The sequence below is a fragment of the Megascapheus bottae genome, chromosome 21, assembly GCF_031878675.1.
Source record: "Megascapheus bottae isolate mThoBot1 chromosome 21, mThoBot2.hap1, whole genome shotgun sequence".
Taxonomy (NCBI): Eukaryota; Metazoa; Chordata; class Mammalia; order Rodentia; family Geomyidae; genus Megascapheus; species Megascapheus bottae.
Window position 1 is genome coordinate 12,441,202 of NC_143529.1, and position 26,280 is coordinate 12,467,481.

The window sequence follows — 26,280 nt, forward strand, 5'->3', positions numbered from 1 at the left end:
GCTCAGGAGTTTGAAATTGGCCTGAGACCCCCAGTTCATTTACAAAAAAAAAAAGGAAAGGAAAGGGAAGAGGGGAGAGGGACAAGGAGAGGGAGCAAAAGGAAGGGAGAAAGGAAGCTGGGCAAGATAGCTCACACCTATAATCCTAGCTAGTTAGGAGGCTGAGATATGAAGACTGCGGTTTGGATGGAATTTCAGAAACATTTTACATAGGCTGTCCTAGAACTTCCATCCTTCTATTTTCAGCCTTCTGAATAGCTAGGATTATAGTCATGAGTCTCTTCACCTGTTTTATCTTTTTAATATATTTAATTCCATTAGTGCTGTTTTAAAAGGGAAATTCTAAAACTAAAAGCTTTCCTTTTTGTTAACCTCTTTATTTCCCTCCTTACCATGTTTGAGTATACAATAATTGATAAATACAATTTTAAGGCTGAACCCTCCATAAATTTTTTTAAATTTTTTATTTTTTTATATTTATTTTTATATATATATATTTTTTATTGTAATTAATACAAGGGTTACATGATATTTGCCAGATAGAAGGTGCATTAATTCACATACATTGATACCCTTTCACATGTCTTGGTACCCATTACCCTCCCCCCACCCACCACCCACTCCCTGTATTGGTTTTCCCCCCTTCCCTATCAAGTTTCAGATAACCAAATACAAATAAATTCAATATATCAGATAACAAAGTGAGATACTGTAACAATATGAGATACCCAAGGGACAGGAAAGGAGATGAGGGATAACATAGTACATTAAGGACAACAGTCATTCGTTATATGGCTTTTGTTTCAATATCCTGGAGGTCCTTTCAATTAGCTTCATACTATATGGCCTTATGTATCAAGGTTTTGCTCTATTGCAGATCTCTGCTAGTAGAGCCCAAGGTTTCTACTGATTATGACAAATGAGGGAAACCATTGAGCCTAAGTTCCTTTGAGTCTGGCTTACTTCACTTAATATGATTTTTTCTAAGTCTTTCCATTTCCTAACAAATGGGTTGATGTCATTCTTTCTGACAGCAGCATAGAATTCCATTGTGTACAAATACCACATCTTGTTGATCCACTCATCAACTGAGGGACATCTAGGTTGGTTCCATATCTTTGCTATGGTGAATAATGCTGCAATGAACATTGTTGTGCTAGTGGATTTAGTATGTCCTAGATTCTGGATGGTTGGGTAAATGCCAAGTAGTAGAATTGCTGGGTCATAGGGGAGCTCTATGTTTAGCCTTCTGAGGCATTGCCATACTGCTTTCCATAGTGGTTTAATGAGTTTGCACTCCCACCAACAGTGTAGTAGTGATCCCTCCTGGCCACATCCCCTCCAGCGTTTGTTGTTCTTAGTTTTCTTGATCCTGGCCATTCTAACTGAAGTGAATCTTAAGAGTTGTTTTGATTTGCATTTCTTTTATGACCAGAGATGTGGAGCATTTCTTCATGTGTCTATAGGCCATTTTTGTTTTTTCTTCTCTTTAAGTCTTTGGCCCATCTTTTAATGGGATGGTTGTTACTTTGGAGATTAGTTTTAGAGTGATTCAATTTTTTGAGTTGTTGATATATTTTAGATATGAGGCCTTTGTCTGTTGTTTGGTTGGTGAAGATCTTCTCCCACTCTGTAGGCTTCCTGATTAGTTTACTAGCTATGTCCTTTGCCATACAAAAGCTCTGCAGTTTAATGCAGTCCCACTTATCCAGCCTTTCTCTGATTTGTTGTGATTCTTGGTCCTTATTAAGGAAGTTTCGACCTGTTCCAAGGAGACCTAGTGTATCTCCTATTCCTTCTTGTAAAGTTTTCAGTGTGTCAGCTTTTACCTCCAGGTCTTTGATCCATTTGGAGTTAATTCTAGTGCAAGGTGACAAAGAAGGATCCAACTTTAGTTTTCTGCAGGTGCTTAGCCAGTTCTGCCAGCATAACTTGTTGAAGAGGCTGTCTTTCTTCCATTCTATTTTTTTGGCTTCCTTGTCAAAGATTAGGTGGCCATAGGTCTGTGGTTTAATATCTGGGTCCTCAATTCTATTCCATTGGTCTTCAGGCCTGTTCTTGTGCCAGTACCAAGCTGTTTTGAGAATTACCCTCCATAATTTTAATTAAGGAATTAATGAACATACCTCACATGCTGCTTGATGACTCCATTAAAGAGACCTTAAATTTATTTAAATATTTGTTTTTTGTTTGACTTAACCCTATTAGCTTATAAAATGATATAAACCTGTTTTACAGTCTCATTCCTTACTAAAACTGAGGACTATATTTTACATCTATTTAAAAGTAATGAATTAGGAAGTAGCAAGTGACTAATTCATATGTTCAACTATTTGAGAACATAATAAGATAAAATATGGCAACATTTTCTATTTTCAGTAGATTTTAATCCTTACAGATGTGTGTTATTTCAGTGTCATTATGTGAAATGCAAGTGGAGCTACATTGTGATTACCTCCAAATTTTCCTTTTAGGTTTGATCCAGATCGCTTTGAAGATGAGTCAGTGATGGAAATGTTCTCCTCACTTGGATTTTCAGGCACACAGGAATGCCCAGAGTTGAGGTGAATGATGTGACAGGAAAAGATGCCAGACTTTACTTAGAATTTTCATGATTGATGAGATTGAGTAATCTATATAATAGGCATATAATGTTGAATGTGTAGTAACCAGTTGACTTACTTCCTGACTAGGTTTGCATATATGGTGACCACAGTACTCCTGAGTATATTGGTGAGAAAACTGCACTTACATTCTGTGCAGGGACAAGTTATGGAAACCAAGTATGAACTTGTCACGTCGCCAAGGGAAGAAGCCTGGATCACTGTTTCAAAGAGAAGCTAAAGCTGTGTACATTTTTCAGTCTTTGACAATGAGGTGAAGGAAAATGCCCATTTAGAATATATATTGAAAGCTGGGCGCAGTGGCTCATGTCTGTAATCCTAGCTACTCAGGAGGCTGAGATATGAGGATCGTGGTTCAAAGCCAGCCTGGGCACGAAAGTCTATGAGACTCTTATTTCCAATTGATCACCAGAAAACCAGAAGTGGCCCAAGAGGGGGTAGGGCATTAGCATTGAGTGGAATTGCTTAGGGACAACACCCAGGCCCGAATTTCAAGCCCTACGACTCACAAAGAATATATACTGAATACTCTGAGAAAATAAGTATTTTATAAACACTTATTACTACTTCACTCTGTAAATTTGTATTTTTACACATCAGGTTTTCTTATTACATGATATACATTTATTTACTAATAGACTGACAATTTCAGCTTTAATTTGTAGTTCTATCATTTTCCTAAGCCACTTTTTATATTTTTCTTAGCTCAATCTCTAAAATATTGTTGAGTAGAAATTGGGAAATCATATGCTTCAAATATTTGTACAAGAAAAACATATAAAACTCCTTTCTATATTGCCTTTTGTTTCTTGGGCTATTTTAATTTTTTGGTTGTCTGTGCTTTCATCATTTTATCAGTGTTGAATAATTCTTTGGATAATCTACCTTGCATTTGCAAACTTTTTTTTTTGCCAATCCTACAGCTTGAACTGAGGGCCTGAGCATTGTCCTTAAGCTCTTCAACTCTACCCCTTAAGCCACAGCACCATTTCCAGTTTTTTCTGTGCATGTTGTACTAAGGAATCGAACTCAGGGATTTGTGAATGCTAGGCAAGCACTCTACTACTAGGCTACACTCCTGGCCCATTTTCAAACTTTTTGACTCTTCATAGTTTTCACTTATACAGCCTTGTCATTTAAAATAACACATTTGTTTCTGAATAATACATCCCTCTTCTGTGATAAACTGAGGTTGAGGCTTGGCCTTTTTTGGTAGAAATCTTGCAGTATTTTTTTTTATTCCACTAATTTTCATTTATAGAAGAAATGGAATTCCAGTATTCATAATTTATTATCTATCATCAACTGATGATTGAGGTACAGACAAATACAGAAGAAGGAAGCACTAAACAGAAATAACAACCTAAGTGATGGAAAGGAGAAATACAGATGAATGTAAAATTAGTGAAATATGACAGCAGGAAAATAGCCATATTACGCAGGCATGAGCCCGTGCCTATAATCCTAGCTATTGAGGAGGCTGAGAACTGAAGATCGTGGTTCAAACCTAGCCTGTGCAGAAAAGTTCATGAGATTCTTATCTGCAATTAACCATTAGAAAACCAGAAGTGACACTGTATCTCAAGGCTAAAACACTAGCCTTGAGCAAAAGAGCTTAAGGACAGTTTCCAGGCCTGAGATCAAGCTCTATTACTGACATAAAAAAAGAAAAAAATAAGAAGGGGCCGATGACAAGACTTAGTGGAAGAATATTTGCCTAACATCTCTGAATCCCCAGGTTTGACCCCTACTATCATAAAAAAAACAATTAAAAAATTGGTAAGGAAGGTATATAATGGATGAATGGACAAAAAGATCTGAAGTTGGATTTTATTGATTTTTTTGGAGGGGGGGGGTGAATTCTAAATCATGGTAGTCAAATACTTTATGCATTGAGTCCATCCTTTTTCCCAGTTCTTAGCCTTTAAAAGATTTTTAACTTTTTGCCTGGGCTGGTCTGGACTATGATTTTCCTTTTTTTTTTTTTTTTTGCCAGTCCTCAGGCTTGGACTCAGGCCTGAGCAGTGTCCTTGGGCTTTCTCATGGCTAGCACTTTACCATTTAAGCCACAGCACCACTTCTGACTTTTTCTGTGTATGTGGTACCAAGGAATTGGTCCCAGGTCTTTGTGCATGCTAGGCTAGCACTCTACCACTAGGCCATGCTCTCAACTCCTGATTCTCCTATTTTTCCTTCCTCATAACTGGAATGACATTCACATAACACTATGTCCTGGCTATTCATTGGTTAAGATGCAGTCTTTGGAACTTTTTGCCTGACTGGTCTCAAACGTGGATCCTTCCGATTTCTGCCTCCCAAATAGCTAGAATTAGATGTGAATAAACAACTTTTACAGAAGTACCCAATGAACTTTTAGGAAAGTATTCAGTCTCATTAGTAAGCAAAGAAATGTTAGAATTATTTGGGAAGAATTTTAATAGCTTTAGCTCTGATAAGTTTTATACATAATACTTTACTGATAGTCAATTTTAGTTTATTTTTTGGGTATACTTCATGAAGAATTCCTTGTTATTTTTTCTTTAATACTTTATTTTAGGCCAAGTACAGACCAAGGAAGAAACATGATAATTGTTTGCAATCTCGTTACTTTTAACACTGCTAAATTCCATTTATAATTTTATAGTCAAGAATACGCGGTGGCCAGGAGTGTGGCCTAGTGGTAGAGTGCTCACCTAGTATGCATGAAGTCCTGGGTTCAATTCCTTAGTACCACATACACAGAAAAAGAGAGCCAGAAGTGGTGCTCTGGCTCAGGTGGCAGAGCACTGGTCTTGAGCAAAAAGTATCTAAGGACAGTGCCCAGGCATTGAGTTCAAGCCCCAGGACGGGCAAAAATTTACAAAAAGGAAACAAAAAGAAAAGAAAAGACTATAGAGAATAGAGTATGGCTCCATAGGTCTCCATAGGTAAGTACACCTGCCCTGGGGTTGATCCCCAATCTGGTATGCACACACATGCATGTGTACGCATATCCCAGTTACCGAGTTGTTTTACATAGTATTCACAATTAAGTAGCATGTAGACCTAATTATGACTGGTTAACATAGATATAGTCTTTATTTAAAAAAAAGACTAATTTGTGGAGTAATTTAAATTAAAAAATCTTAAAGAATGTATTCTTAGTTAAATGTATCTTTCCACCTATTTTTCTATGGTATTGTGACTATAGAGCCTTCTTCTTTGTTATCTTGGGTCAAAGAATGGACTGGAAAGGGCAGTGGAAGGTTAGAAGTTTTGTAGGTAAGCCAGGTGTCAGTGAGATCGGAGGAGATGATGTATACAGTAGTGAATTTAAAGCGAGATCTAATAAGCAGTGATCTTATGGCTCCTGAGCCACTGAGCCACCAAGAATATTGGCACAGTTGTCAGTGAAGCTGTTCGTGGTAACCAGAATGAAGGAAAAGAGAACACAGAGGAATGAGCTAAGTGAGCATGTTTTGTTCATAATTACATAAACAAAGCAAAGAAGTAATTTTCTAGAGAATTTTTAATAGGAATACTGCAGTTCTGGGTAGTATGGCTTGTCTTTAGCATGTGCAATGCTCTAGACTCATTCCCCATCACAATAAAAGAAAAATGTTAATAATATGTACAAAATAAATTATTCATTGTTGTTGTTCTTAGCTCACTGTATTTAGTGCCAAAATTTCATTAGCTTCAGTGTTACGATGGCTTAGAGCATGCTTGCAGGACTCATACATAACCTTAGTGATTCTGATATTGATATTAAAGTGAGTGGTTTAAATTTTGTAGCTTTAGAGATAAAACTTTACTTCATTGATTTTGATATGTATTTCTCTCATTTTATTAATGTACTTTTACTTTTGAGACAAAGTTTTACTACAAGGCTGGGAGTATAACCTAGTGGTCTAGTGCTTGCCTAGCATGCATGAAGCCCTGGGTTCAATTTCTTGGTACCACATACACAGAAAAAGCCGCAAGTGGTCCTATGGCTCAAGTGGCAGAGTTCTTGAGCAAAAAAATGCCCAAGGACAGTGCCCAGGTCCTGAGATTATGCCCCAGGACTGGCAAAAAAAAATTCTTACTACATATTCCAGGCTGTTCTTTAACTCATAGTCTTCCTGCCTCAGACTCTTTGAGTGCTGGGATTACTGTAGTGGGTCAACGTGATCCACATTATATTTGATAGCTCAAAGTTTTCTAAAAACATGAGCTCTAAAATAGGACTCCTCTGTACTTGGTGTCAATAAAACTAGCAAAACTAATTTTCTGTGTGCTTGGGAAAAATGAAGTACTCACATGCATATTTATCTGGCCCAGCTATAACATATTTTGGTCTAGGATTGTGCACTTCTTTTATTTATTTTTTTAATATGTAGAGTCTGTCTTATTGTGTCGATACCAAAATGTATGTTTAGTGTAATTTTGTTAGGTTGATGTACAGAGGGGTTATAGTTAATATATAAGGTAGTGAATCTATTTCTTGTTCAATACTGTTATCCCCTCCCACATTTTCCCCCACTTTCTCTCCTCCCTATTTTCTTTGTTTTAAAAGGGTTTTATTCTGTTTTCTGTTTTGTTTTTTGTCTTTTTCTCTTCTGGTACTAGGGATCAAACCCAAGACATTGCACTTGCTAGGCAAACACTTTGCCACAGAGCTACATCCCAGCCCTTTTTTCTAATAATATAAAATTTACTCCTGTAAAACTAATAGTTTATGATTTCTATCGAACACAATCTATTTTGTCTAACATCATCTACAGAAAGAGGAGTTTTAAGGAATATCTGTCTTAGCTTTTTCCATTAAACATTCTGGTCTAACAGAATGGAAACAAGAACAAGAAATATATATTATACCTGGTCCAAGCTGGCACCGGTAGATCATGCCTATAATCCCAGGAGGCTTAGATCTCAGGATTGTGTTTGAAAGGTAACCTGGACAGGAAAATCTGTGAGACTCTTGTCTCCAGTTAACCACCAAAAATCCCTGAAAGTGGTGCTGTGGCTCAAAGATCTCAGGGACAGTGCCCAGTCCCTGAGTTCAAGACCTATGACAACCCCTCCCAAAAAAAGATAATTCTAGTGTGAGAATGAGAATGATTTTAAGAACTAAAACCACATAAATTCCATATTCTCTCCCTTACCTCCATTCCATGTCTTTCCTCTGCCAGACATACTACCCAGTAACTCTGCAAATTTTGTTATACCCCTGTCCTGACTCTTCCTTTCCTGCTCAATTGTCAGACAGCCTATGCTGAATCTTTGTGCTAGACACTTTGGAGACAGCAGTGAACGAAGTAGATGTGCTATGTGCTCAATGGCAGCACATCTGGGTTCAGTCCCTGCAGCACCAAAAAGGAAAACGAGCATGTTGTTTCTGTCTTCTCACATATTTCATCCTAGGAAGGAATACCCATAGTCTCATCTTCCAAAGCTTTTTACTTCCTTGACCCATGTAACACCTAGAACTCTATAGGCCTTGGCTAAGAAGCAGCTGAAGATGAAACATGTAGATGACCAAGTGGCAAAAACACAAGATGCTTCAGTTACAGATAGTATTGAGGGAAAGCAACAAGAGGAGAGAAGACAGATAAAGGAAGGAAGAGAAAAAAGAAGGAAAATGGAAGAGGAAGAAGGAAGAAACTTCCTATTGGAACACAAATCATTGCTTTTTTTGTTTGTTTAACCTTATTCTTTATTTTTATTTTTGTGGAACTGAAAATTAAGCCTACTGTATCATACCAGTTAGGTAAGTAGTCTTCCACTGAGCTACCCTCTAATTTCAAGCTGTTATTTTATTTTCACTGTATGAGCAAGAAAATTACACTAAGTGTATTATCAAGGAAAACTTAACATTTATGCTGAATAGAAATACCCCAGACCTTTCGAAGTGAAATAACAGTAAGAAAGCTAAAAACTAGTTTCATTTAGTTACAGAACAATATTAGTCATCTGTATGAACTGTTACTTAATCATACTGTTTTGTTAGATGTGTTAGGTTCCCATGATTTGGTGCTAATATATAACTGACCTTTCAAGCTTTAAAGGATCTTTAGGGATTTAACAATGTAAAATTTAGAGATAGAAGCCTAGGGAGGGCCGTAGAAGAGGAAACTTCTCATGTAAGGCCTTCTGAAAAGACATGCTTAAATTATGTTGCCTTTATATTCATAGGATTTTGTAAAGCTTTCAAAAAAGTATAGATTCCAAAGGAATTTGAAAACAATTTTTAAAAAGTATTCTGAATACAGACCTTTGAGGGACATGCAAATGTGTTTCGAATGCTAAATTTACTAAGATTTAAAAATACATATCTTTCAGCAATGTTGCCATGACAACCTTTCTTAATGTGTGCACAAATTTTTATGTCTGTCTCGTTGAGGCTTTTATCTTTTCCAATAGAGAGTTTAATCACAATAATTGAACACTAAAGTATCTTTCTACCTGGGTGGTGCCCTCTGGAAATTATATAATTTTGGAAAATATAAGTCATGCAGTAGTGCAATTCTGTATTAGGTGTTCCCACAAAGAGAAATGTCATCCTGTTTTCTCTGTGATCATGATTGATTAGGTTTCAAGCCCAAGATGAACTCTTTTTTTTTTTTTTGCCAGTCCTGGGCTTGAGCTCAGGGCCTGAGCACTGTCCTTGAACTTTCTCAAGGCTAGAGCTCTATCACTTGAGCCTCCGCACCATTCCGGTGCGGATTCCCGAGGAATCGAACCCGGGTCTTCATGCATGCTAGGCAAGCACTCTACCACTAGGCCAAACTCCTGGCCCCCCAAGATGAACTCTTTAAGATTGAGATCCATGAATGTGTTCTGCATTTCTGTTTTATTCTTATCTAGAGGATTTATAGGGTGGTCCTACAAAGTTTGGTAAATTCAGATAACAATCTTGGCTAGCTCTAAAAGTGATCCAACCTCCCTGGGAACTTCTAAATCTAATTCTTGGTTGAAATCACAAGACTCAGAACTGTGAGTCACTGCTACAATGGCATGCATGTGCAGAAATAACCCAGAGGCTGCTTCTGGCCTTAACTCTAATCCAACAATGTTAGAAAGATGCTATTATCTTTTTACCTCCTTTTACTTAATTTTCAGTAGTCTTTTTCTATTTTGCACGTTGGAAAGAAGAAGAAGAGTAGTTGGGGTTTATAGAGATCCAAAGTTCAAGAATGTAGAATTTTCATCCTTAATTCTGCTAAGAATTTCATGAGCAAAAGACAAAGGGGATAATTTACATCTGTAGTGTCTACAATGATGAGTTCTTAACATAGTATTTGAAAATTTGAGATGTCTGCTAAATAGCAACACACACAAATTGTTTTTAACTGTTTCAGAATAATGATTTACCATTGGTTTCATCTTACTCTCTAGAAATTGTTTTTCTAGTTCCTATGGCTGTTTCCTGGATGCTAGGACATTGAACCAGAGCCTTGCTACATCCTTAACCTTTACTGGTCATTTTTAAAGGGATAACTTAAAACAAAGTCTGGCTACATTAGTGTGATATGCCATCGAGACAAACTGCAGTCCCATATATGTAAACACAGTCCCCTATATGGAAAGAAATGCTCCAATTCAAACTCCAGTACTCCCTACCAAAACAAAAATGGAGAGACAACTACTGATGAAAAAAAGTATCTCAACCATCTGTATTAAAGGTCTCTAACAATAATGTGGTAAAAAATATAGTTAATTTCTCCTTCTTACACCACTGGAAAAGAGTCATGGGAAATCAAAATTCACAGAGATCATCCATTCAGCTGATTAAGGGTTATAGCACCACTGTATACAATGGCAGAATACCAGAAGTAACCCTACCTGAGCTAAGTGCCTTCTCAGAAACCTCCAGACAGGATTCTCTGTAGCCCAGATGCCAGCCTACTGAGAGAACTGGCTCTGACTGTAGTTGGGAACCCAGTGCTTCAGTGTTGTTATCATTCCAGAACTGAAAACCTGCCAAACATGGGAGTTCAAAAACCTACAAAGAAATGTCTGCTCAGATGTCATCCACTTTATAATTAGAGAATACAATTATTTTGCCAATTATATTGAGAATACTCAATCTGATACTTTTTCAAGGTGAGACCAACTAATTAACAACGAATTTTGACTTTAAAATTCTAACTGTATATTAGAAGAGTAATATCTCAAAGCAAAGTAGCTGAAAAAATGACATCCATGTAATTAATCAACCCAATACTAGCTGTTGTATAGAAACTGGATATGGTGATACAGTCTTGTAACTACAGTTCTTAGGAAGCTGAGGCAGGGGACCACAACTCACAGGCCAGTCTGAGCTATCCAGTCAGATCTTGCCTTAAAAGTGTTTGATCCAGTGTGAATTGCTGAGCCTTTTACCAGGCTCTTGTGACTCACGCCTGTAATCGTATCTACTCAGGATGCTGAGATCTGAGGACTATGGACTGTGGGTCGAAGCCAGCCAGGGCAGAAAAGTCTGTGAGACTCTTATTTCTAATTAATCACCAGAAACCCAGAAGTGGTGCTGTGGCTCAAGTGGTAGCATGCTAGTCTTGAACTGGAGAGGTCAAGGACAGTACCCAGGCCCAGAGTTCAAGTCCTGTGACTGACCAAAAAATAAAAAATAAAATTGAGGGATCTCATAACCAAAACCTAGCAGTTCACCTACTGCTCACTTTGGACTACAAAATACAAACCAGAAAAATCCTAAGTAAAGCTACATGACAGAAGTGGGAGTGGCACGAAAGGAAAGAATCTTGCTTGTAAATAAGCTCACCCATTCCATAAGATTAATAACTTAAACATCTATTTTGGATAGCCATGTAAAACTGCTCCTGTTTCCAGTAAAGGAAATCCTAAAAAATGAGTGGTGACCTGAAAAAGAAAGATACTCCACAGTCTATAGTCATGGTATTTGGAAAAGTTTGTAGAACATTTTTATTGTAAGAAGCAGTCTGGATGGGCTACATATTTTGTGAGGCCCAGTAACAAATGAACATATAGGGTCTTGAGCAAGTCAGTACCATCACTGGCCTGCCCTTTCAACCTGTGGTGGATGGACGACCTGTAAGGGACTGAAGTCCCTGACACTAGGCTCAAGGAGTTCTAGAGCCCCCTGGTGAACAGGCTGTAGTACTGTTAGCCCAGCACAGGGAAGGTTACTTTCTTTCCCCTGCCTGAGAGCACATTGCTTGTGGAACTTTGGTTCTCTGCAGCAGCAGTTCTCTACCTGAGGCTGAGGGTGGTGATGACATTCTGCAGGGAAAGTAAGCCTAACTCTCCTGCCAGTGCAATCCAACTGCGTCTCTGGGCAGAAGGCAAGACTGGTTGTGAGTAGAGATGAGGAGAGAGAGGCTAGCTGGCAAGCACTGGTCACTGAGAACCTGTAGGAGGAAGAGTAGAGGCAGGCTCCTAGTCACAAGTTCATGTTCCATGGTCCCATTGGACCTCACTTACGAAACACAATTCAAAGGTACAATTATAAGAATAAGAAGACTCCACGAAGTGTTAAACTCCAAATATAGGTCCCTTCCGGAACAGGCTCCTGTACAACTGTATTGATCCCTTGGCCCAGGAAACATTTCACAGAACTGTGACTCAGTGGTTCTTTTTTTTTTACATTCAAAATAATGACTATATTTGCCCACCCTTCCTCTCATTTGTCAGCTCTCCCCCACCTGCCCTCCCTTTTCCTTACAAAACATGTTTCAGCTTCCTGGTATTCATTTTGTTATTAAAAGAAATTACAACACTGGAATCTTCTGAGTGTGCCACTGTTTAGTCAAGTTATTTGTGTACATATGTGTATAACCCTGCATGTGTTTCATGTATACTTATAATTTAGTTCCAACTTTTACATATGAGAGAAAATATGTGGTATTTTTCTCTCTGAGCCTGACTTACTTCATGTAACATATTTTCCCCATCACTTTTCTTCTGACAGATGAGTAAAATTCCACAGTGTGTGTGTGTGTGTGTGTGTGTGTGTGTGTATGTAAAATTTTTTGTTCACTCATCCATTGTAGGGCATCTGGACTGTTTCTATAACTTGGCTATCATGAATAGTGTAGCAATAAATATGATTGTGCAAATGTCTCTACTGTATCCTGACTTACAATATTCCAAGAGTAGTATCATTGGATGACAGAGTAATTCTATATTTAGTTTTATAAGGAATCACCAACTACCATTCAGAGTGGTTATATTCGTTTACATTTCTATCCATAGTATAATATGGTTCCTTTTTCCTTATATCCCTGCCAATGCTGGTTGTTGTTTGTATTCTTTTTATTATTACTTTTTATTAACACTGAATTTTTACATTATGTTTTAAATATCATGTTCTACAAACAAGTATTCAAGAAAAAATCTCTATATGTAATCACTGGCATATAAATTTAAGAACATAATTAAAATTAAGCTGAATCCTTGTATGTCCTAGATACATATTGATCTATATATTAATGCATGTGTTGTTTGTATTTTTTTTTTTTTGCCAGTCGTGGGGCTTGATCTCAAGGCCTGAGCACTGTCCTTGGGCTTTCTCAAGACTAGTGCTCTACCATTTGAGCCACACCACCACTTCTGGCTTTTTCTATGTATGTGGTACCAAGGAATCGAACCTGAGTCTTTGTGTATGCTAGGCAAGCATACACTAGGCTAAATTCCCAGCCCCTATATTGTTTGTATTCTTAATGATGGTTCTTAATGATTGTATTCTTACTATGTTTGAGATCTCAGTGAGGGTCTTCATTATTTGTTCTGTTTTGTTGTTTGGTGTACATCCTGGGACTTGAACTCAGGGTCTGTCTGCTATATCTAAGCTTTCTTTCTCAAGGCTAGAGCTCTACCACTTGATCCACAGCTCTATTTTTTGGGTTCTTGGTGGTTAGGGATGAATGTCTCATGGGCTTTCTTGCCCAGGCTGGTTTCAAACCATGATCCTCAGATCTCAGCCTCCTGAATAACTAGGATTACAGTCATAATCCACTAGTGCCAGTCCTCAATATAATTTTGAGTTGCATTTCTTTCATGTCCAGAGGTGTTGAGTATTTTCTCATTATTAATGTCTTCTGAAAAGTCTCTGTTTAGCTTGTTTGCTGCCCATTTATTAATTGACTTGTTAATTTGGGGCAGGGGAGGAGTAATTTCTTGAGCTAATGTATTTTGGCTATTAGATCAAATGTATGGGTCAGATGTACAGCCTGTAAAGATCTTCTCCCAAAGATTCTTACCAGCTATACATTCTGGTAGAATGTCTTTTTAACTTAGTAACTATGTCCTTTGCTGTGCAGAAACTCTTTAGCTTGATGTAATCCCATCTGTCAATTCTCTCTCCATTTTTCTTAGCCCCTGGAACTCTACTCAGAAAGTTTCTGCCTATTGCAGACCCAGAGTTCTTGAGGGCTATATTTCTTACTCCTTGTTCTTGCAAATACCCATAATGTCTCATTTATGACTTATTTTGTAGTGAGGAAGATCAACTATTACTTATCTTTTAATGATTTAAATTTCTCTAGGATGCCTTAAAATTCTTTATAAAATAGACCATGAATAAGCAACATACTTTTTTTTTTTTTTGCCAGTTCCAGAGCTAAACTCAGGGCGTGAGCATTGTCCTTGGGCTTTCTCAAGGTTAGACCTCTACTACTTGATCCTCAGCACCACTTCCAGCTTTTTCTATGTATGTGGTACCAAGGAATCAAACCCTGGGTCTTCGTGCATGTTGGGCAAGCAATCTTACCACTAATCCAAACTCCTGGTCCAGTAACACACTTTTTTTTTTTATAAAGAAAAAGAGGATATCAATTTCATAACATTACCCGCCTGCCACACACACACTTTTATCCTGCAGTGCTAAGGATTGAACCTAGAGCCTCATGCATTCTAAGAAAACTCTTTATCCCAAAGCCACATCCCTAGTTCATAACATTGTTCAAGTGCATTAAAAAACCTCTCTCTCTCTCTCCCTCCCCCCCCTCGGCACTGTCCCTGAGCTCTTCAGCTCAATGCTACCGCCCTACCCCTTGGGCCACAGCACCACTTCCAGTTTTCTAGCTGTTAATTGGAGATGAGCCTCATGGTCTTTAGTGGCTGGGCTGGCTGCCTTTGAACTGTAATCCTCAGATCTCAGCCTCCTGAGTAGCTAGGATTACAGGCATAAACCACTGCTTCTGGCTAAAAAAAATCTTGTTAAGTTCCATTTCATGATGAAACTTTTTTTTTGGAGGAGGGTGTTGACATGTACTCCAGGCTGATCTTAAACTCAAAATCCTCCCTCCTCTGCCTTCCCAGTTATGGAATTACAGACATATAATAACACTATGCCCAGATTGCTGATGAAACTTTTACTCTCCTATAATTGATGAATTTTTTTCTCTTGGAAAATAGATTTATATTTTTCCCTGAAATATCAAATCCATGAAATATTTCAGTGATATGAGTCATTTACTTCTTCATGAGTAGATATTAAGATAATAGAAGTACTGAACAGAGTCTGTGAGGTATATATTGTTAATTACTGTGGAGGAGGAAGGAAGAAATCCTGATTAAGGATTAAGTGTAGTTAAATTGTGTTCCTATCTTTTCAAAATATAAAGGTCCTCTTGTTCTTTGTCTTCTGTATTCACTCATCAACCCCTGTTGATTTTACCTCTTGAATTTTTACTGCTTCATTCACTCCTTTGCATCTCTTCTTCCAGAAGATCAATACCATCATCTTTTACCTAGACTTGATTTAATAGTTTTTCAACTAATTTCTGCCTTCAGCTTTGCTTTCCTGGTCCTCTTGAATATATGTATCCTTAGTTTGATGAGTGTTTAAAAGTTTTCTAAGATATAAAGGATTTTCATTCAGTATGTAATATTTAGACTGTAATTTACATTTGACCTCTTTTGAGCCTGAACTAAGTAGCAACTTGTTCTTATATAGGAGACGCTCTGCGATAAGGAAAAAATGATTACCTAATCACATCAATGAAAAAAGCAGGAACTACTAAATCACATAATGGCTTTTAAAGGTAACCCATTTGTTCTATACAGGACGTTGAAGAGCCTAAATCATTACAATTTAAAAGGTTGTTTCAAAATGGATTATAGCTTCACAATGTCATAAGTAAATTTGTTAGATGTGTATAATTAAAAATCTTCTAGTTCTGGTAGGAAGGTAGCCTTGAGCTGAAGAACTCAGGGACAATGCCCAAAGTTCTAGCCCCATGACTGACAAAAAAACCCAAATGTTTCTAGGGCAATGGGTTTGCTTATTTATATGTATGTAGAGATTTACACATGCGGAGTGTACTATTATGATATCTGATGGCTCAAATGTGATGTTGTTTTTTTTTCTACCACTGTTTCATCTGAAAAGTGTGTTTGTTCTGGGGTATAAACTTAGAACCTGAAGGTGGTCCTTGAGCTTTTTGTGCTCAAGGCCAGTGCTTTACTACTTGAGCCACAGTTCTACTTCCAACTTTTTGGTTGTGAACTGGAGATAAGAATCTTATAGATTTTTCTGCCCTGGCTGGCTTCAAACTACGATCCTCAGATCTCAGCCTGCCTCTTGATCCTGATTAGCTAGGACTATCGGTATTAGCCACAGTGTGTGTGTGTGTGTGTGTGTGTGTGTGTGTGTGTGTGTGTGTGTGTGTGTGTGTGTGTGTGTGTGTGTGTGTGTGTGTGTGTGTGTGTGTGTGTGTGTGTGTGTGTGTGTGTGTGTGTGCGCGTGTGTGTGTGTGTGTGTGTTGGTCCTGAGGTCAGAGCACTGAGCTTTTCTGCTCTACCAACTCGAGCCACAGCTCTACTTCCAGCTTTTTGGTTCATTACCTTCATCAATTTAAATATGAATAATTAGTACAGGATTTTTCACAAGATGCAGTTCTGTCCTTCCGTCCTTTATGTACCCTTTTATGGATTTTGTGGTGGTTTTCCTTTATTTGGCCTTGGTGATAGCAAAGGTGTTTGGTTGTTGTTTTTCTTTGGATCTTTCTATTTTTCTAAGCATTAAAGGCACTTCTCTTGATGGAGATACTCAACTGCTCAGAAATGGGAATTGTAGGCCTTCAAAGAGCCAGGAGGTAAATCTGTAAGAAACATGAATTTTGTCAGGCCAAATCAATAGGTAAGGGGGTTGGCGAGTGTCCCCAGCAGTCTTGACTTGTTTAACAAGTCATGGTGATTTCATTTTAATTTTGAAAACTACTCACCTGAATGTAATGCTTTTATATACATATATATATATATATGAAATCAAATACCCAAAGAAGTAGCCACAATTTAATTAGAGAAAGTATAAGAATCTTTGCTCAGTAATTTCTAGGATAATGAATCCTCCCTCAGGGAAATTTGTTTATTGGGCAAATTGCTAAGCAATAATTGAAAGAATGAGTAAGTTTAGTGTGGAACATGTCTGCATTTACCTCACTTTATGGGCTTCCTAAGTATTTAACTGTTTTGTTGATCTATTGAAGTTTAGTTTGAAAGCTTGCATGATTTATACATTTGTATCTTGTCCCCTTGTGTATGTGCCATTTATGTAACTACCTAATTCTGACATTCCTTCTCCCTATCCAATGAATATCTAGGAGGTGACCCTAAGTCTACTTGTCTATGCCCAGCTTTCTTTTTTATTTTTTTTTGCTAGTCCTGAGCTTTAGAGCTCAGGGCCTTGAGCACTGTCCTTGGACTTTCTCAAGGCTAGAGCTCAACCACTTGAGGCACAGCACCACTTCCAGCTTTTTTCTATGTGGTACCAAGGAATTGAACCCTGGTCTTCAAGCACTCTACCACTAGGCCAAACTCCTGGCCCCCAGCTTTCATTCTTTTTTTTGCCAGTCCTGAGCTTGGGCTCAGGGCATGAGCACTGTCCCTGGATTTTCTCAGGGCTAGGGCTCTACCACTTGAGCCACAACACCACTTCTGGCTTTTTGCTACATATGTGGTACCGAGGAATCGAACCCAGGTCTTCCTGCATGCTAGGCAAGCACTCTACCACTAGGCCAAACTCCCGGCCCCCGCCCCCCCCAGCTTTCATTTTTAACAAGCTCCTTATACCTAAGGTATAGAATATTCATACTACTAAAGATGTTTACATTCAATAGAGAAAATCTTTAAAGTGTTTTAAGAATAAAACCAGACTAGATCAACATTTTAAGAGTTCTTTGATTCTACAATGAAAACTCATACATTTGTAAATGTATGTATATCATAAAGCCAATATAATTATTTTTGTTCAGTAATGATATGGCTAATCTTAAAGTATGTTTTCCCAGTTAAAAAAAAAAAATCAATGTACAAGTCCTAAGAAACCACCAGAGCAAGAGCAAGGATTGAAACAATGGATCCTATTCTAAGTTGGTAACTCCACTGGACTTTTCCACAGTTTAAAGGTCAGAGCTTAGTATCTCAGCAGTTGTCAGAAGTGTTAGTTTTTTTTTGGGGGGGGGTGTCATGGGGCTTGAATTCACCCTGGGCGCTGTCCCTGAGCTCGTCAGCTCACGGCTACCGTCCGACCCTTGAGTCAAGCCCCACTTCCCATTTTCTAGAGGTTAATTGGAGATAAGATCCTCAGGTCCTTTTGTGCCCGGCCTGGCTTTGAACCTTGAGCCTCAGATTTTAGCCTCGTGAGTAGCTAGGATTACAGGCCCGTGAGCCACTGCGCCTGGCTAGAGGTGTTAGTTTTTTTTTTTTTTTTTTTTTTTTGCCAGTCCTGGGCTTGAGGTCAGGGCCTGAGCACTGTCCTTGGACTTTCTCAAGTCTAGAGCTCTACCACTTGAGCCTCAGCACCACTTCCAGCTTTTTTTTTTTTTCTATGTATGTGGTACCAGGAATCAAACCCAGGTCTTCGTGCATGCTAGGCACTCTACTACTAGGCCACACTCCCGCCCAGGTGTTAGTTTTTTAAGGTTGCATTGTAAAGGGTAATTGAGGAGGAAGGTTACATACAGTATCTGGTGAGTAAGCACAGTTGACTCCACTCTATCAAAATCAGAATTACCTAGCTTGAATTTTTTTTTTTTAGTACTATGTGTGTTCACACTTTGTTTTAACCTCGTCACAACCATACGAAAAAGGAAAGGAGTACCAACAAAACCATTTTTAAAATGTACTGTGAAGGGTGGGGGGTGCATTATGGACGACAGCTCAGGTCAGAAGGCAGAGGCCCTGGATGGATGTAGAGTGCCTATAATCCTAGCTTCTGGGAGGCAGAGGGAGAATTACAAGTTCAAGACCAGCCTGGGCGACAGTACTGAGACTATGCCTCTTAAAGAAGTAGAATTTGGATTTGGAAACTTTAATTTACTTTGTGACTAAGTGGATGAGGGCGAAACCAAGATAGAGACAGTCGAGTGGCACTCGAGCTGCTCCCAAGTTTTGTGAGCTTTCCAAACCTGTTTGATGCGGGTGTTTCGGCGCCCAGGGCCTCCAGGGTTGGCGGGTGCTCTCCCCTGGCTGCCAGGCAGGGTCGGGAAAGGCCGCCCAGAGAAGCGACTCCGGAGGACCTGGACGGGGGCGCAGCCCCAAGGCTGTGGAGAGTGGGGAGGTCAAGGACGGAGGGCGTCCCGGGGGAAGCCGGCGAAGAAGGGTTAACAAAGACCTGAGGACCCGCAACCTTCGGAAGAGTTAACCGCGCTCCCGGCTCCGCGCGCGCCCCGAGCCTCGCCCCCGCCCCGCCGTCGCTAGGAGACGCCGGAAGTGGGGGAGGAGCGGGCGCGGCTGGGAATCTTTCGAGCGCCCGCGGTGGGAGGGAGGGAGGAGAGCGCGCGTGCGCGCGCCCGGCGGCCGTCGCCGCGGTGACCGTCCTCGCCGCCCGCAGGCCCGCGCCCCGCCTCCGTTCCCGCCGCCCCCTCCGCTGTGGCGCGCGCTGGGGGTGTTTCTCGCTCTTCCCGAGTTACGGCCTCGGTCGTCGCAGCTCCTCCTCTCCCGAGCTTGGGTTTCCCTGGCGCTGCCGCCTCCGCTAGCCCTGCGGGCTGCATGAGGAGGAGGAGGAGGTGGAGGATGTGAAGATGGCGGAGCTGCAGATGCTGCTGGAAGAGGAGATCCCGGGGGGCCGCCGGGCCCTCTTCGACAGCTACACGAATCTGGAGCGGGTGGCCGACTACTGCGAGAACAACTACATCCAGGTGTGGCGCTCGCGCCGGCCCGCCCGGCGGCGTCTGGTGTCGGGGTGCTGAGGGGCGCGCGGGGAGCTCGGGAGGCTGAGGCGCGCGGGGCCGGGGTGGGGGCGGGGTGGGGTGGGCGCCGGGCGGGGCGCGGGCGGCGGACGGCGGGCCCGGGCCGGAGTCCTCGGGCTGCGGAAATCGCGGCTATGGAACATTTCTACAGCCCCGAGGAGGTGCGGTGTGGTGCGGTGCGCCTGGCGTGCCCGCCTCCGCCGCTTCCCCCGGCTGCCCCCGCACTCCGAGCCTGTCAACGTCCTGCATGGCATTTTGTATTTAACGGAATCCTACTTGAATGGCAGGTGTGTGTGTGTGCGCGCGCGCGTGTGTGTGCGTGTGTGTGTGTGTGTGTGTGTGTGTGTGTGGTTGCTGGGATATCCACTCAAAATGCTGGAAGATTTTTAAGGGGCGCTGTTATTGCAAAACGAAGTATCTCATTTTTCTATTCTTAAGAATGCTGAAAATCCACCTTTATTTTTAGTTTTTGGAGGGAATGCCCTATAAGAGGAATTGTCTCTTGTTGAAAGTTAATGCTATTTTCCGCTCTCCCTATGGACAATAGAGAAGTTGCATGATAATGAGCATTTTCCCCCAAGTCCTGCTAAAATAATTTTTCCTCGGAGGAAAAAACTACTTTGCCAGAGAGAATTAGGGACGTGAACCTCATGGTTTAATATTTTCTCATGATGGTTGGCTGGGCACAGGGACTCAGCGAGTGTGTGGGCGGGGGAGGGAGATACTGGTTGAGATGAGATCCAACTGGACCTGGGTGAAGCAAAAAGATTCTGGGTAACAAAAAAAAAATCTTGTAAAATTACTTGAAGAATTAGTAGCAGGTTAAACGCAGGAATTGCAAATCCAGCATTTTTAGTTTTCCTTAAAGATTATTCCGAATTATAGGTTTCTGCCTCCATCTTTTCCTTCCCCATTTAAATTCTCTTTGGAAAGGAGGAAATAGAAGCAGTATGTTAAAATACTTCCTCATGGCTCTTGATTTTCTTGTTCCCATCCCCATCTCTTCAGGCATCTTTTTAACATTAAGTATATTGGAAACTATTCTCAAATCTTATTTAGTATAACTTTTAAAACAATGGATGTTGCAATTAATAGGCTTATAAATTTTGTGAGGATCACAAGAATGATGTTCATGCATTTTATTGATTAGGCATATTCAATTTTATATTATCTGGCAGGGAGCACTTGTATTGGAGAATAGGCATAATCCAAGCCATTTCCCTCTAAAGAGGTAATGGAAAGTATGTTCAGCAGAGAGAGAATGTGTCTTAGGTCAAAGTTTGTTTTTTCCTGTCATGGGGCTTGAACTCAGGGCTTGGGCACTGTCCTTGGGCCTTTTTTTCCCCCTCAAGACTAGTGCTCTGCCACCTGATCCACAACACCACTTCCCTCTTTTTTTGTGTATATGGTACAGAGGAATCAAACCCAGGGTGTTGGCATGCTCCAGGCCCCAAAGATTATTTTTTAAAAATACAGTTTTGAAGGGTACTTCGCAATACTAATGGTGAGGAAAGATTTAAGGATTTGGTTGCTCAAATTTTCACCAACTACTTGAAAGTCATCTTTCACCTAGCATTTTGCCAAGGGTTGATGACACACCTAGAGCCTTTAGAGTTTCATATGTATTTAATACTATGAGTTGTTGATGTGTGTGCAAATTTGTATAGTCACCCCTCCCTTATTAGAGGGCTCCATATTATTGGATTCAGGCAACTTATATTTGAAAAAAGTTGAGTTTACAATAAATGTATAGGCTTTATTGCAATTATTACCCAAATGGTAACACTTTTTTTTTTTTTTTTTTTTTTGCCTGTCTTGGGCTTGAGCTCAGGACCTGAGCACTGTCCTTGGACTTTCTCAAGGCGAGAGCTCTACCACTTGAGCCTTAGCACCATTCCCAGCTTTTTTCTATGTATGTGGTACCAAGGAATGAATCCGGGAATTCGTGCATGCTAGGCCAAACTCCCAGCTGCAAATGGTAACACTTTTAACAAATATTTGTACTGTATTATCAGTAATCTGCAGACTATCTAAAATATAGGGGAAGATGTGTGTATGTTCCATGCAGATACTATGTCATTTGGATAAGGCACTTGAACTTGTTATCTGTGACTTGCCCCAGGACTAATTTCTGGTGGACACTATGAGACAAGATAAACATGGATAATTTATACTCTGTAGTGGACTGTGACTGGGAAGGATTGGAGGAAGCTTGTCAGTTCTCAGGGAATTAATCTCTAGGAGAGAAAACTCCAAGGGACTGAAGTGCTGATTGTGTTGGTTTAAACAGCATATTATGAGAAAGAGTTGTAGGTAAGGAGAAATTGGAGATCAAAGTGATTGGATTGCAGTTGCTACCAATAAGTAATTAAAAAAAATCACATTTGTTTCACTGGTAAGTGAATTTTATTGTAATTTGAAAGTAGTTTGTTTTAAGATTGTAATTCCTAATAAAGATACATATAAAGCTGACAGGTTAAAGGGGGAATCAGCAGTTGTCATTTTATATTTTATTCATTTGTTACAGTTGTAGTTAAATATGTTTTAGTGCCTTTGGCATTTATTTTAGCAATGGGAGTCAAAATCTAGTGTGTTGGCATGCTACTTACTTTTGGTGCTGAGGACTAAACCCAGGGCACTACGAATGCTAAACACAAACTCTACCATCCAGGTCATGTATGTTGATTTAAAGTATAAGTACTGAATGACTGGAAATACATTATTTTTTTTTTTATTTTGGCCCTTGAATTGAGGACTTTGGGGTGCTGTCCCTGAGCTCTTTTGTTCAAGGCTAGCACTCTACTAATTTTGAGCCACAGTGCCACTTCTGGTTTTCTGGTAGTTAGAGATAAAAATCTCAGGTACTTCCCTTCCCTGGCTGGTTTTGAACTGCAATCCTCAAATCTCAGACTCTTGAGTAGCTAGGATTACAGGTGTGAGCCATCACAGCCCAGCCAGCTATATTTGAATTAAGTTATCTCATCCTCCCTCCCTCCCTGCCTGCCTGCCTGCTTCCTTCCTTCCTTCCTTCCTTCCTTCCTTCCTTCCTTCCTTCCTTCCTTCCTTCCTTCCTTCCTTCCTTCCCTCCCTCCCTCCCTCCCTCCCTCCCTCCCTCCCTCTTTCCTTCCTTCCTTTCCTGCCTTTCCTGCCTTTCCTGCCTTTCCTCCCTTGCCTCCCTCTCTTGTTTTGCTTCATGTTAGAAATCCTAGTCTAGCACTCTTGTTTAGCTCCCTTCTCCTCCTCCCAGGGGTCTGAGGATGTTCAACTTGAATCATTCCTCCATTTTTTTTTTTTTTTTTTGGTGTGGATGAATTGAAGATAAGAGTTTCCAACAAATGTCTTCTGAGTTGATTCTGAAATGTGATCATATCTCAGTTTAATAGCTAGGATTCAGGCATGAACCACCAGTGTCCAGCAAATTATCTTATTATCTTATTTCTTCAATCTAGTATTTGAAGAAGTAGATTATATACTTTTTTTTTTTTTTTTGGTGGGTCAGGGTCCTTGAAGTCTGGGCCCAGGCACTGTTCCTGAGTGCTTCAGCTCAAGGCTAGCATTCGATACTCCTTGAGCCACAGTGCCACATCAGGTTTTCTGGTGGTTAATTGGAGATAAGAGTCTTGCAGATTTTTGTGCCGGGCTGGCTTTGAACTGTGCTCCTCAGATTTCAGCCTGCTGAGTAGCTAGGATTACAGGTGTGAGCCACTGGTGCCTAGCAGATTGTATATTTTAACTCTTAGATTATCATCTATTAGAATCAAATTGGGTATGTTATTGCTGCACTTTCTCAGCAATAACTTTTACGTGATTTGCTTATAGTAAAATGGATAAGGATAACATGGTGATAGTGGATTTTAGCGCGACAAGCTGTATTTAGCTATTCTTTGTGACCAGAGAACTGACCGTCAGGGTTGTGATGTTGCTTGTAACCCTATAGTGGATGAAAATTAATTGACAAGATTGATGATCAAATGATCTATTTAACCTTATTATCATTTTATTAGCCACTGGCTTGAGTTAATACTCATTGTATTGAAATATAATTTTTGCTTTGAGTAAAGCAGTAAAAAGAAATCTGTTGACTGTATGTACTGTTTAAATAATTAAGTAGTGAGTTTATGCTAAAGAATATTGAACTACAACAAATAAAAATAACCTAAATATGGATTGTATTTAGTGTGAAAATTGAGTAAAGAAGGAAAGAATTTGTTGTCCTGAAAACACTTGCATTTAAGTTTCTATCTTAGAAAGGTACCTTTCAGAAATACCAGTGACATTAGAAATTCAGAAAAAGGCCTATATTAAGCACATATAATCTAAATATATAATCTATATACTTAGAGCATTATTGTAAATAGTTGTTACTTTGGTTACTAGTGAAGATAACATTAAACGTTTAATAATGATTTTTAATAAAAATTGAGACAGTTTTAATATTTTTGCATCCAGAAAACATGATAGGCAAAATTGATGTTATAAAATGTGTGTGCTGGTACTTGGACTGAATTCAAGACTGGGTGCTGCTCCTTTTCTGCTTAAGGTTGGTGCTCAATTATTTGAGCCACAGTTTTACCTCTGGCTTTTGCTGGTTAGGTAGAGATATCTAATCAATCTTTGCCTAGGCTGGTTTTGAACTGCAATCCTCAGATCTTAATCCCCTGTGTACCCAGGGTTATACGCATGAACTACCAGTGTCTGGCCCAACTAGGTTTTTTTGTTTTTTTTGTTTTTGCCAGTCTTGGGCTTGAGCTCAGGGCCTGAGCACTGTCCTTGGACTTTCTCAAGGCTAGAGCTCTACCGCTTGAGCCTCAGCACCACTTCTGGCGTTTTTCTATGTATGTGGTACCGAGGAATCGAACCTGGGTCTTTGTGCATGGTAGGCAAGCACTCTACCACTAGGCCAAACTCCTGGCCCCCCCAGCTAGGTTTTGATCTTTCTTATATTATCAGTGTTTCTACCACTTGAGCCACAGCACCACTTCTATATTTTTCTATGTATGTGATACCAAGGAATCGAACCCAGGTCTTCGTGTTTGCTAGGCAAGCACTCTACCACTAGGCCAAAATCCCGGCCCTGTTTCTACTGTTTAAATACATGGATTATATATAGTTAACTGTCTTAATGTCCTTATTGTTAAAGTATTGATGGCTTTCTTTATTAGTCATTTTTCTTCTGTTGTTTTGTATCTAGTGACTTTCATAATATGCTAGTCATTGTAATGATTATTATTAGCTGCTCAACTTTAAAAAATAATTCAATAATTTATTTATTATTATTATTATTATTTATTTATTTTTTTTACCAGTTCTTGGGCTTGTACTCAGGTCCTGAGCACTGTCTTTGGGCTTTCTCAAGACTAGAGCTCTGCCACTGAGCCACAGAACCAATTCCAGCCTTTTCTTTTTTTTTCTATATTTTTTTTTATTGTAATTAGTAAAAGGGTTACATGCTATTTGCCAGATAGAAGGTGCATTAATTCACATACATTGCTACCCTTTCACATGTCTTGGTACCCATTTCCCTCCCCCCCCAGTCACCCCCCAATTTCCAGCCTTTTCTATATATGTGGTACTGAGGAATTTAACCCGTGTCCGTGCATTCTACGCAAGCACTCTACCACTAGGCCAAACTCCTTGTCCCTGATTTTTGTTTTATCTTTTATCAGGACCTTCAGTATGAGTTTTTCTGATTGATTCCTTGTGATTATGTTTCATTCATGCATTTTTTTTGCATGTTTGGTAAGAAGTAATATGTTATTCTCAATGTAATATGTATTCTCTGTACATTATGAAATTGTGTCCTATTATTTGCGATGTTTCGGTTTTCCCAGATTGCTTTTAGTATCCTTTTACAGTGCTTTCTTGAAACAATTATAACTTTGTTACAATATGGCAGTCTTCTATAATTTCTAAATCATTTGTTACTTAGCATTTACTGTAAAGAACTCTTTCCCATTTACCATCCCTATCAACATGGAGTTTTTATTTTATGTGGCATAGTTTATCATTGTCAGTGTTTTTTGTTTTTTTCCTTTTTTCAGCTTTATGTCAGTTTTGTTACAGTTTTAAGTTGGATCTTCTGTCCTTTTTGGCAGGAATTGAATGATTCTAGAGTGCTTCTTTTCGACAAACTTTTTTTTTTTTTTTGTCAGTCTTGGGGGCTTGAACTCTGGGCCTGGGCACTGTCCCTGGGCTCCTCAGCTCAAGGCTACCGTCCTACCCCCTTAGAGTGCTTCTTTTCTTTGTGGCTTAATTCACTTTGGAAAAGAAATTACTCATTGACTTGTTTGTTTGTTTGTTTATTTATTTATTGTGGGTTATGAGGCTTGAACTCTAGACCTGGGTGCTGTCCCTAAGCTCTTCAGCTCAAGGCTACTGCCCTACCTCTGGAGCCACAGCTCTATTTCCAGTTTGCTTGTGATTAATTGGAGGTAAGAGTCTCAAGTTTTTTAGTGCCTAGGCCAGCTTTGAATGTGGATCCTCAGATCTCGGCCTCCTGGGTAGCTAGGATGGCAGAGTGA

General features: G+C 39.7%; 2 protein-coding genes and 1 long non-coding RNA gene across 38 annotated transcripts in view; 2 read left to right on the forward strand and 1 right to left on the reverse strand.

Moving 5' to 3' along the window:
- Cyp20a1 (cytochrome P450 family 20 subfamily A member 1) overlaps window positions 1-4,392 on the forward strand; it is a 33,021-nt gene extending 28,629 nt beyond the window's left edge. Inside the window, exons 12-13 of the mRNA XM_090354627.1 lie at window positions 2,475-2,564; window positions 2,694-4,392. Coding sequence (XP_090210753.1) covers window positions 2,475-2,564; window positions 2,694-2,844 — 241 coding nt within the window. The 3' untranslated portion in view covers window positions 2,845-4,392. The remainder of the gene's footprint in view (window positions 1-2,474; window positions 2,565-2,693) is intronic.
- Window positions 4,393-11,530: 7,138 nt separating this feature from the next.
- Window positions 11,531-19,207, reverse strand: LOC150048661 (uncharacterized). Its single transcript, XR_016539135.1, has 3 exons — window positions 18,977-19,207; window positions 16,413-16,669; window positions 11,531-11,974 (listed from the first exon to the last, which is right to left on the reverse strand). It is a non-coding gene; the product is annotated as an uncharacterized LOC150048661 (long non-coding RNA).
- Window positions 19,208-19,405: 198 nt separating this feature from the next.
- The window catches only part of Abi2 (abl interactor 2), a 69,120-nt gene continuing 62,245 nt past the window's right edge, over window positions 19,406-26,280 (forward strand). For 8 of the 36 annotated variants that reach the window (XM_090354630.1, XM_090354633.1, XM_090354662.1 and 5 more), the window contains exon 1: window positions 19,409-19,708. In XM_090354630.1, the coding sequence (XP_090210756.1) occupies window positions 19,592-19,708 (117 nt within the window). In that variant the 5' untranslated portion in view covers window positions 19,409-19,591. Of the gene's footprint in view, window positions 19,709-26,280 lie in introns of all 36 variants that reach the window. The other 28 variants (XM_090354636.1, XM_090354645.1, XM_090354637.1 and 25 more) reach the window with 9 other exon arrangements.